Here is an 11815-nt window from a genome sequence, read left to right as displayed (position 1 = left end):
AAATGTAGCATAACCTGTTTGTCATCCTTTAGCAAGCAAGGCATTAGTTCCTGGATGACATTTGAAGCCTTTTGATGGCCTTGAGCAGTTTATGAGGGCTTTAAGCCTTAACAGTTGTAGTTCAGTAAAAGTGTGACCACAACATTTTATCTTCCAAAATCTTGGGTGGCAAATGTAATAGAAAGGATTTTTATTTTTTTCAACAACTGACTGGGCATTTATTTTGGATCGAGTCATTGTTTAGGAACACTTCTCCCCATCAGGGAGTGTGGTGAACTATGCCAATAAGATTGGTAGAGGTGATGGTTTGGTCAATACAGCCCAGCCAATAAGATTGCTAGAGGTGATGGTTGGTCAATACAGTCCAGCCAATAAGATTGCTAGAGGTCATGGTTGGTCAATACAGTCCAGCCAATAAGATTGGTAGAGGTGATGGTTGGTCAATACAGTCCAGCCAATAAGATTGGTAGAGGTGATGGTTGGTCAATACAGTCCAGCCAATAAGATTGGTAGAGGTGATGGTTGGTCAACACAGTCCAGCCAATAAGATTGGTAGAGGTGATGGTTGGTCAATACAGTCCAGCCAATAAGATTGGTAGAGGTGATGGTTGGTCAATACAGTCCAGCCAGGCAGTCCATAATTAGGGCAGCTAGCGAAGCCACCTTGCCAAAACTGAGGGCTTTCACATGTCAACTTCTGTAGGGATAAGTTCAACTGGCTGCCCATTTTGTTTGAATATAAGTCTTTGGTCCAAACATTGAGAGAAGAGTGCGACATTGAAAAAAAAAAGAAATAAAATAAGCTTGTTTAATATACAGGAGAGATTTATTCAGTTCATAATTACATCTGGTTTTGACTTCAATATTGTTCCTAAAGTGTTGCAGTGAACTGGCATGGCAGTGCAAACGGTACAGTACAAATAAACATGCTTGGAAACGGGGTCACTCCTATCTGGTATCTACAATGACAGTGTAACCAATCACATCATTCAACAGCCTCAACACTGAGCAAGTAAAGAAGTCGACAGACCACATAAACAACGTTTTTTGGTTTAGTAAAATAAGAGACGTACATATCAGTACTTAAAAAACATGCAGTCAAATAAAATAAAAAACAGGTAACAGGAGTAGTCTTTACGGTAAAAAAAACAACACTCCCACTGTGTTGTCCAGAATAAAATAACTTTTATGGTACAGCTTGCCAAATCGTTGGCAGCTCACTCAAATCACACTTCACTGTACGCACAAAATGTAAAAAGTTGGATTTAAAAGACTTGTGTAGGATATTTTTTGTTTGTTGCCATTTACTCCTATCCTTTTTAGCAAAGACTCAACATGGTCCTTTGACTAAACAACTATCTTAAAAAAAAAATCCATCATCTGCAATATACACTAATAGTTGTTTTCTAAATATTGCTACCACATGGCATGGCTGGGCTACTGGGGAATATATAATGAGTTAACACAGTTTATTATTCAATCTTAAAAAGACATGCTCCGGAACTTTGGCGACTAGTAGTATTTTATAAACCCCCCGCTTTGGGCTGGATGTGTCAACGTGTAGTTCATACATACATAATCTATGAGCAGAATTACTGTCTTACCGCAATTAGCCACAAAATCTCTAGTTTGGAAGATGTGCGGCGCCATTTTCCCTAAATTTTTCCACACATGGGTCAGCCCCCTAGCAAATCAAGTTCAAGCCAATGAGCTTCAGCCCCTCGCCATTTGAGTGACAGCTAGCAAGATGCACACACAGCAGAGCGAGAGAGAGAGCAATGACGTGGTGCACATATCTGCACGTGACGTAGTACGCAATTTTCGGGGACCACTTTTGGCTCGTGAGCGCTACTTTCAGAACTACTGGCTAAAAAGTATACAAAAGCTCCGGAACATCTCTTTACGTTTTAAAAGTACAGTATATATCATTTAATATTAAGTTTAAAAAAAGGTTTTAGAATTGGAAAACTCCACTAATGGTCATATATTGCTACTTTAGGATCAGCTCAAATCACAATGAATACTCAAAACATAAGTCATTGAACCTAGACAGTCAGGCATATAGAATCATGGACGTCACTTTGAACCTAGACAGTCAGGCATATAGAAACATGGACGTCACTTTGAACCTAGACAGTCAGGCATATAGAAACATGGACGTCACTTTGAACCTAGACAGTCAGGCATATAGAAACATGGACGTCACTTTGAACCTAGACAGTCAGGCATATAAAAACATGGACATCACGTTGAACCTAGACAGTCAGGCATATAAAAACATGGACATCACTTTGAACCTAGACAGTCAGGCATATAAAAACATGGACGTTACTTTGAACCTAGACAGTCAGGCATATAAAAACATGGACACACTTTGAACCTAGACAGTCAGGCATATAAAAACATGGACGTTACTTTGAACCTAGACAGTCAGGCATATAAAAACATGGACGTTACTTTGAACCTAGACAGTCAGGCATATAAAAACTACAGTGAAGGTTTGCTTTTCCAATCACATTCCACCGTTCCTCATTTGGTGCAAACAAATGACTGCATCGGTAAAGGATGCTTTCATAAGACAACTCATCGCTGTTTCTATTATTTGTGAGCAATTATTTGGTGTTTGTTGTGACCATTGTGGTAAAAAATTACTTGTACATCCTTTGTGACAAGCTAAGCGCTTGCTGTGTATAGGTGTTCATAGTTGATGTGAGTAACTGAGCAGTGAACACATTGACCAGAGTAAAACTGTGACTGTACATTTCTGGAAGTAGCATTATTCTGCTTGATTAAATACATTTAAAAACACAACCTGTCAAGATATACAGAATTTAATTTATTTAAAAATTAACAATTTACCTTCCTAGAAAGCTGGATGGAATTTTAAATGAGTTTTGCTTCAGTGTCTCACACGCTTCATTCCAAAACGAGTCTGATTCTCAGAGCTGGAGCATGAAAAAGACCTCGTCGTTGTCAGAGTTCAGGGATGTCTGGGACTGTCTGTTGGGGGGCCCTGGGGGGCTGAGCTGGCTCAGCAGGTCCAGGCTAGCGCAGGGGCTCCGGGCTACGCAGCACGCCCCCTCCGGGTTCCCCCGCTCCTCCATGGGGCTACCGCCACCGCTAATGCTAGTGTTAGCAGCGCCAGTAGCGGGGTGAGGCTGGTTGAGACCCTGCAGCCTCTGCCTCTCTTGGGCCTGCTTGGCCCTTTTGGCGATGTAGCGCACCCTGCTCTGGCTCCGGGACGACGTCCTCCGTAGCGGGGGCTCCTCCTGAGCCTCCGCCAGGGGCCCCTGCTGCACCTGGGGGGCGAAGTCGCGAGCCGTCAGGGGCTCCACGTCCGTCAGCCTCCTCAGCTGCTCAGTCAGGTCGCTGGGCAGCCGGGGCCTCTGGGGGTTAGGGTAACCCCGCCGCGGGTCATTCCGGGAAGGCCTAATGCTGAAGCTGCGGCTGATGCTGCGGTACTTGCTGTCAAAGTTGCAGGCGATGTCATCCGAGGTCAAGTCCCCCAGGCTCTTGGACATAGAGGCCCCGGTATCCAGGGGGCTGGTGGCGGAAGCAGCAAGGGCTGCTACTGCAGAGGGCTTCTTGGCTGGGGGGGAGGATTGCTTCAGCCCTTCCATGTAGAGGCGGCTCCAGGTGTGCCTCCTCTGGGTTATTCTGCTGGGTGAGTCCACTGGAGGCTCCCTGGGGGCGCCGAGGGGCCTGGGCTGCAGCTCGTCCTCTGGCTCCCCCAGGTGGCCCTGCAGGAGGTTGGGGTTGGACTTGCTCTTGCTGACCCGTGGCGTGTCGAAGGAGGCAATGGCCGAGCGTGGCCGGTTGACCCAGGAGGGTGGGTCCGGGAAGATGTCGTCGCCCAGGGAGGGTCCGCTGCTCAGACAGGTGAGGGTCTTCCTGGCCAGGTTGGGCAGGGACAGGTCAATGACGGTGTCGTTGGACGATATGCTGGAGGACGAGGACACGCTGTCTCGGTGGCTGCCTGGCTTGGGCTCCAGCTTGCTCCACAGCCGGTCGTTCAGGGTGGCGTCGGTGCACACCTCTGGCATGGCTGATGACTGCTGCTGCCCCACTGCAACCGCCCGCACGTGGCCCTCACTTTTGGTCCTTCTGACGGGCGTGTTCTTCGGGCTGCCGCCAAACAGCGCTCTCAGGGCCTGGACTTCCAGAGGGCTGGAGTCTACAGAGGGGTCGGCGAGAGGAACAGGAGACTCTGCGCTTGGCTCAGTCTTGAGCTCTGCATCGTCCTTTGTGTACTCTGAATGAGTATACGGTGCTTCCGCTCGGCTTGGAGCGTGCTCCATGGGTGACGAGGTGCCATCGTCGACCCGGGGGTCTCTGCTGTACTGTGAGGGGTTCAGGTCTTTGGGGTCAGGTCCCACCCCGGGGGTGGGTACCACGGGGGCCGAGGTGGTCCTGTGAAGGGCAGGGGGTCTCTTGTTGTTGTCCCCCCCCTTGACGGGACCCTCCTCTCCCCTACCGTTGACGGGACCCTCCTCCCCCCTACCGTTGACAGGACCCTCCTCTCCCCTACCGTTGACGGGACCCTCCTCCCCCCTACCGTTGACAGGACCATCCTCTCCCCTACCGTTGACGGGACCCTCCTCCCCCCTACCGTTGACGGAACTGTCCGCCTCACTCTTAGAAGCAGGGGATAGGGTGAAGATGGTGATTGCTGTGGATGTAGGGAGCGGTGGAGGTGGGGAGTGACGTATGAATGAGTGGTCTACTGGAGTGGAAGAGGAGTGAGTGAGATTGTGTGTGGATGAGTAGTCTGCTGGAGTGGAAGAGGAGTGAGTGAGATGGCGGTCCCCCAGTTCATCAGCGATTGGTGCGAGCAGTCGAATAGGGGGAGCTGGTCTCTGTACTGTGGAATGGTCTGGGGGTAAAAGAGAAGAACGACTACATTAATTATCAACAGTCAAAATGGTTACTACAAGTAGCATACTGTACGTATAGTATCGTTATGTGAGTATTATGATGCATACAGTATATACATGAACATGATGTTTCACACTAAACATAACTGCCATTCAACATATGCTTTAAGGGTTCAAACCACATCCTGGAAGTCTTTCACAGCGTGATTTAAATGCAATGTTCCCGCTTTAGTGGAGACTGTATTCACGGTAAACGCTGCATATGTCGTCTCAATCTGAAATTACCTTTACATTTCTATCACGGAATCTGTAACGCTTCAGTTTTAAAAGACTGATTGATGCCTAAAGGATCAATATTCATAATGATGAATTGCGTGCATACACTGATGACCAGGATGGTTCTGACCTGAAAACAGAGCAATATGGTAATGGTGGAATGGGAATACCTAGCAGTGTAGTTTATGACTAATGATGATTCAGACAGTGAGACTCCATGTGCCCCAAACACAGTCAAACACTCCCAGTTAATTCTCGTGAAATCTGTGTCCCTAGCTCAACCTCGACATGCTTGCCCTAACACAGTGCAAAGTGTGTTGACGACAAAGTGTGGCCATATTCATTAGTGCATAACGTAGCAACACTTTTTGCAACGGAAATCAAAAACAAGTGTTTCCTATTGGAGAAGTTCAGGTAGTCCCTGTTCCAGTCTGCGTACACAGTGCTTACATGGCAGAGAGACTACGTGAAGGGAGTGAAGGAGGGTTATGAAGACAGTCAAGGCACAGTGAGTGAGTGAAGGGAGTGAAGGAGGGTTATGAAGACAGTCAAGGCACAGTGAAGGAGCAGAAAACAGTGGGTGACGCTGCAGACATTCAAGGGTTCTTGTTACCTGGCTTTGGTCATCCTCTCAATTCTGCACTAGGAACAGAGAGAGCATGCAAGAGGGACAGAACAAAGAGGTTAGCACAACTGGAGGAATGAGAGAGAACAGAGCAGAGGAGAGCGCTGAAGCAACAGAGCAGAGGAGAGCGCAGAAGCAACAGAGCAGAGGAGAGCGCTGAAGCAACAGAGCAGAGGAGAGCGCTGAAGCAACAGAGCAGAGGAGAGCGCTGAAGCAACAGAGCAGAGGAGAGCGCTGAAGCAACAGAGCAGAGGAGAGCGCTGAAGCAACAGAGCAGAGGAGAGCGCAGAAGCAACAGAGCAGAGGAGAGCGCTGAAGCAACAGTGCATTTGAGCAAGTTGATAAGGTAACTTATCAGAATACTACTCAATTATAAAGGACAAAACGATCGACTTCACATGTCTACAACAGATCGTCCACTGAAATATACTGTGTTGTGAACACAAGTTGTACTCTATCACAACTAATTACAGCCAGTAACACAAGAGAGCCCCTTTGTTAAGTGAAGGGCAGCAGCTGAAGCAGAGTTTAACGATTGAAGAGAAAAGTTGTGGAATATTCTCTGACGAGTAATAGAATAGAAATTTGTTGTGCTAAATGTATGGTGAACATCCTTCATTGCAACATCGACATAAATCTAAGACCCAAAGGAAGAAACAACCTTCCACCCCCCCCCCAAAAAAAAGGATCAACTCATGATTTCCTCTGATGTAATGCATTGAGTGGGAGATACTAAGTTTGGTGTTCATCATGGTTTGGACCGGTGGGTGGAGGGCTCCCCCCAGGTCAAGTCATATGATGGTTTGGCTCTTTCACTGTTGGGGGGGGGGGGGGTTTATGTTCAGTGTTACCAAGGGGTTGAGTTCTAGAGCGATAAAGGGCCTTTCTGCAGTCAAACAAAGTAGTGTCCATTCCATAGAATGGTGAATTGAGCTTTTTTTATTTTATTATTGACATTTCACAACAGTTACAGGTCCTCCACTCACCAGCTGTACTTTTATCTGTTGGGAACAGAATGATTAAATATTTTTCTTATAACTTATTACTAGTTTGCTACACATTATTACAATTATGCACTGCCTTTCAGTGCCATCGAGTTGATCAATTCTAGTCACGATGGGTATTTAATGGGAATTTTTGTGCTAATGAGCTAAAGGAGATTTTGATTGGTGAGGGGATCGGCGGTCTAGAACAGAGGTACTCAACTCTGACCCTACGAGGTCCGGAGCCTGCTGGTTTTCTGTTCTACCTGATAAATAATTGCACCCACCCGGTGTGCCAGGTCTAAATCAGCCCTGGTTAGAAGGCAAAAAACGGAAAGAAAAAAACCAGTGGAACCGAGGTCCAGAGTTGGTCTAGACAAAAGGGTGACTGAGTGGTGAGAGGACCGGAGCTCTAGAACACTAAAGGGAAATTTGATTGGTGGAAGAAGTGGAGGTCTAGACAAAAGGGAGATTTTGATTAGTGATGGGACCTGGGGTCTAGACTACAGTACAAACCCATAGATATTGACTCTCTGAAGGGTGGGTCCTCTGGGGGGGACAGCTCACAGCACATGGCTTACAACTAGGGGATCAGCACTGCACAATGGGCTCACTATGGCAGCTGTAAGGGACTGCTATGAGTGCTTCTAAGACACCTTTATGGGTACTACTGTGGGCACTGCAATGGCAGCTCCACCTTACCGGCAAAGAACATGGGGGATTTACTGTGCAGCTCGTCCATCGTCTGAGCAAAGAGGAGGTTCATCTCGCGCTGCAGGGTGCCCACGGCATGCCTGCCGCTGTCAAGGACCCCTTGCGGGGGCAGCATAGGGGCCAGCTCGAGGCTGCCCAGGCTGTCACAGCTGCTGCAACTGTCGCTGACCGACAAGCTGTCGCAGTCGGAGCTGCTGATGGTAGTATGAGGGGCCTTGACCGGGCCACAAGCTCTGCCGTAGTTGGGCAGCGGGGCGCACTGCCAGTGCAGGCTGCTCCGGCAGTCGGGGGTGAGCGTTGCATGCGGAGTGGTTGGAGGGGAGGGGAAGCGCCGGCGGGGCATCATGCAGGAGCAGGCGTTCCTCTCAGTGTGCCAGGTGTCCAGAGTTTGTCTGGCTTTGGCCCGGGACTTTGGGAAGGGGATAGGTTGGAAGAACGCCTGGGGCTGGAGCAGGGGCAGGGACTCATCAGGCTGCGCTGCGGCCAGGGCCTGTGGTTTGGGCATGGGCTCGGGTTGAACCTGCCTAGAGGGAGTGGGGTAGCGGGCGGCTTTCTCAGGCCTCTCTGTCCACGCCTTGGGCCTCTCTCCCCATTTCTCCTCATCCTTGAACTTCCTCTCCGTCTCTGGGCTTTCCTTGGAGCTAATTACACAGTTCATACAGTTGGAGGACACCCCCATCCTGCCACTGCTGTTGAGGGCCACGCGGGCGAACACTCCAGGTTTCTCATTCAGGGAGTCGTGGCAGCGGAGCCAATTGACCTGCTTTAGGGGCTCGCTCATGGAATATCGGAGGAAGCGAGGTGAGCCCTTACCTTTTCCCTCGTTGGGGTGGAAAGCCTTGTTGGTGCCGTGGTGCTTGTTGGTGCCCTGGCGTGATGCGGTGGGGGCAGCGCCAGCCGTGGTGTCCCAGTTGTGCTGGTGGAGCAGCGGGGGCTGGGAGGAAGCATTGAGGTCCCTGTCCTCTGACTCCCGGTCCTCGCTGGTGCCTTCTGAGCGGTAGTCTTTGGTGTCGATGGCGATCTCGGGGAAGCCCTTCTTGACCTTGGGCTGGACTTTGGTGGGCGCGCTGGCCGTGCGGCGCAGCAGGTGGGCGCCGAACGGTTGCTTATGGCTAAGCTGTGCAGCAGCATGGCTGTCGAGAGAAGCCTGCTTTGGGTTTCTGTGAAACAGCCCTTTGATGCCGCTGGCCACCTTGCCCTGAGAACAAGAGACGAGGCAAAAGAAAACCAACATCATGAACAGGTTCACAATAAGCATTTACCAGAACATACAGTACTGACATACAGTACTGTACATGGGAGGGGGGTGGGAGGTCACCATGTACAGAGTGGGGGTGGGAGGTCACCATGTACAGTGAGGGGATGGGAGGTCACCAAGTACAGAGTGGGGGGTGGGAGGTCAAGATGGAGGTCACAATTTGACATTCACTGATCGAAATACACTCTTTGCACTGAGACATTATGACTGGCGTTCGTGTGTGTGTGTGTGTGTGTGTGTGTGTGTTCATTTAAAAATGCTTGCCTTTCAGCACGATGCGCAGCAACCCAATGTCATCAAGTAGATCCAAGTGGAATTACACCTAGACTGAGAGGTGACTAAACACACACCGACGGCAGACATTACCCAGAACACATTTGACGTCGGAGTCTGGTCAGTGGCGTAACACCCCCCCCAAGTCTGACTAAGTGCATGTTTTACAACGTTGACAAATTGTCATTTTCTTCTTCATTCAAGTGGTATACACAGTAGGAACTGTATACCCCTGTCGTGTGCCATGCTGAGGATCTCCTGAGTATGGTGAAAATACTGTCCACTTGGCAGGCCTCTAGTCCCCTGTTTTTGTGTGTGTGTGTCCCCCTCCCTCCGGCGCAGGTTAGTGACATTGGATCTACTTTGGGTCGATGGAGGATGCTGGCGAGTCAAGCTGTCACAATCATGTTCGCAACTCATGTTCGGCATGAGTTAGCCTCTACGGGTGGACGCGATTGGCTTGTGGGGGCAGGTGGGCGAAATCACTGGGGTGGCAGGGAAGGGGCATGTGGCGCATGCAGGGTGCTGATTGGATTTCACTACACCTGGGTTCTGAGTGGCGCCTTCAGGACTCCTAACAATTTTCTGCCTCTAAAAGCGGCGTTTAGACAAAGAGGGGTCAACTGAAATCACAAACAGACAGAGAGAGAGAGATCAGAGAGAGAGAGGGGGAACGGAGAGGGAGCGAGAGAACGGAGAGGGAGTGAGAGGGGGAACGGAGGGGGAAGGAAGCAAGGGAGAGTACAGCAAATAGATTCACATACAGTCACAGCTGACAAAGAGGAGATCTGGAAACAGGACGAGATATGAACGGTGTGGTCATTTACAGTATGTGTTGATGACAAAGACAATAGAATGCAGTATAGAACTAAAAGAATAATGACCATTTCAGTAGTAGCTAGGCATAGAGGTTTCAGTAGTAGCTAGGCATAGAGGTTTCAGTAGTAGCTAGGCATAGACGTTTTCAGTAGTAGCTAGGCATAGAGGTTTCAGTAGTAGCTAGGCATAGAGGTTTCAGTAGTAGCTAGGCATAGACGTTTTCAGTAGTAGCTAGGCATAGAGGTTTCAGTAGTAGCTAGGCATAGAGGTTTCAGTAGTAGCTAGGCATAGATGTTTCAGTAGTAGCTAGGCATAGAGGTTTCAGTAGTAGCTAGGCATAGAGGTTTCAGTAGTAGCTAGGCATAGATGTTTCAGTAGTAGCTAGGCATAGAGGTTTCAGTAGTAGCTAGGCATAGATGTTTTCAGTAGTAGCTAGGCATAGAGGTTTCAGTAGTAGCTAGGCATAGAGGTTTCAGTAGTAGCTAGGCATAGAGGTTTCAGTAGTAGCTAGGCATAGAGGTTTCAGTAGTAGCTAGGCTAGAGGTTTCAGTAGTAGCTAGGCATAGAGGTTTCAGTAGTAGCTAGGCATAGATGTTTTCAGTAGTAGCTAGGCATAAAGGTTTCAGTAGTAGCTAGGCATAGAGGTTTCAGTAGTAGCTAGGCATAGAGGTTTCAGTAGTAGCTAGGCATAGAGGTTTCAGTAGTAGCTAGGCATAGAGGTTTCAGTAGTAGCTAGGCATAGAGGTTTCAGTAGTAGCTAGGCATAGAGGTTTCAGTAGTAGCTAGGCATAGAGGTTTCAGTAGTAGCTAGGCATAGATGTTTTCAGTAGTAGCTAGGCATAGAGGTTTCAGTAGTAGCTAGGCATAGAGGTTTCAGTAGTAGCTAGGCATAGAGGTTTCAGTAGTAGCTAGGCATAGAGGTTTCAGTAGTAGCTAGGCATAGAGGTTTCAGTAGTAGCTAGGCATAGAGGTTTCAGTAGTAGCTAGGCATAGAGGTTTCAGTAGTAGCTAGGCATAGAGGTTTCAGTAGTAGCTAGGCATATATGTTTCAGTAGTAGCTAGGCATAGACGTTTTCAGTAGTAGCTAGGCATAGAGGTTTCAGTAGTAGCTAGGTATAGATGTTTCAGTAGTAGCTAGGCATAGAGGTTTCAGTAGTAGCTAGGCATAGAGGTTTCAGTAGTAGCTAGGCATAGAGGTTTCAGTAGTAGCTAGGCATAGAGGTTTCAGTAGTAGCTAGGCATAGAGGTTTCAGTAGTAGCTAGGCATAGAGGTTTCAGTAGTAGCTAGGCATAGATGTTTCAGTAGTAGCTAGGCATAGAGGTTTCAGTAGTAGCTAGGCATAGAGGTTTCAGTAGTAGCTAGGCATAGAGGTTTCCAGTAGTAGCTAGGCATAGAGGTTTCAGTAGTAGCTAGGCATAGAGGTTTCAGTAGTAGCTAGGCATAGAGGTTTCAGTAGTAGCTAGGCATAGACGTTTTCAGTAGTAGCTAGGCATAGAGGTTTCAGTAGTAGCTAGGCATAGAGGTTTCAGTAGTAGCTAGGCATAGAGGTTTCAGTAGTAGCTAGGCATAGAGGTTTCAGTAGTAGCTAGGCATAGAGGTTTCAGTAGTAGCTAGGCATAGAGGTTTCAGTAGTAGCTAGGCATAGAGGTTTCAGTAGTAGCTAGGCATAGAGATTTCAGTAGTAGCTAGGCATAGATGTTTCAGTAGTAGCAAGGCATAGAGGTTTCAGTATTAGCAAGGCATAGAGGTTTCAGTATTAGCTAGGCATAGATGTTTCAGTATTAGCTAGGCATAGATGGTTTCAGTTCTCTAGTAGATAGTCAAACTATGGAAAGATGGTTTCAGTTCTCTAGTAGATAGTCAAACTATGGAAAGATGGTTTCAGTTCTCTAGTAGATAGTCAAACTATAGAAAGATGGTTTCAGTTCTCTAGTAGATAGTCAAACTATGGAAAGATGGTTTCAGTTCTCTAGTAGTCAATTGTTTCATTTG

The 11815-nt window shown here is 48.1% G+C and overlaps 1 protein-coding gene across 9 annotated transcripts in view; it reads right to left on the bottom strand.

The window, feature by feature from the left end:
- Positions 1 to 1810: 1810 nt before the first annotated feature.
- LOC121537685 (1-phosphatidylinositol 4,5-bisphosphate phosphodiesterase eta-2-like) overlaps positions 1811 to 11815 on the bottom strand; it is a 169809-nt gene continuing 159804 nt past the window's right edge. For 5 of the 9 annotated variants that reach the window (XM_041845283.2, XM_041845282.2, XM_041845279.2 and 2 more), the window contains exons 21-22: positions 8286 to 8670; positions 1811 to 4873 (exon numbers count right to left, since the gene is read on the bottom strand). In XM_041845283.2, the coding sequence (XP_041701217.2) occupies positions 2940 to 4873; positions 8286 to 8670 (2319 nt within the window). In that variant the 3' untranslated portion in view covers positions 1811 to 2939. The remainder of the gene's footprint in view (positions 4874 to 8285; positions 8671 to 11815) is intronic. The other 4 variants (XR_005995121.2, XR_006657400.1, XR_006657399.1 and 1 more) reach the window with 4 other exon arrangements.

This window comes from Coregonus clupeaformis, chromosome 24, assembly GCF_020615455.1.
Source record: "Coregonus clupeaformis isolate EN_2021a chromosome 24, ASM2061545v1, whole genome shotgun sequence".
Lineage (NCBI taxonomy): Eukaryota > Metazoa > Chordata > Actinopteri > Salmoniformes > Salmonidae > Coregonus > Coregonus clupeaformis.
This window is presented reverse-complemented; position numbering and strand designations above follow the sequence as displayed.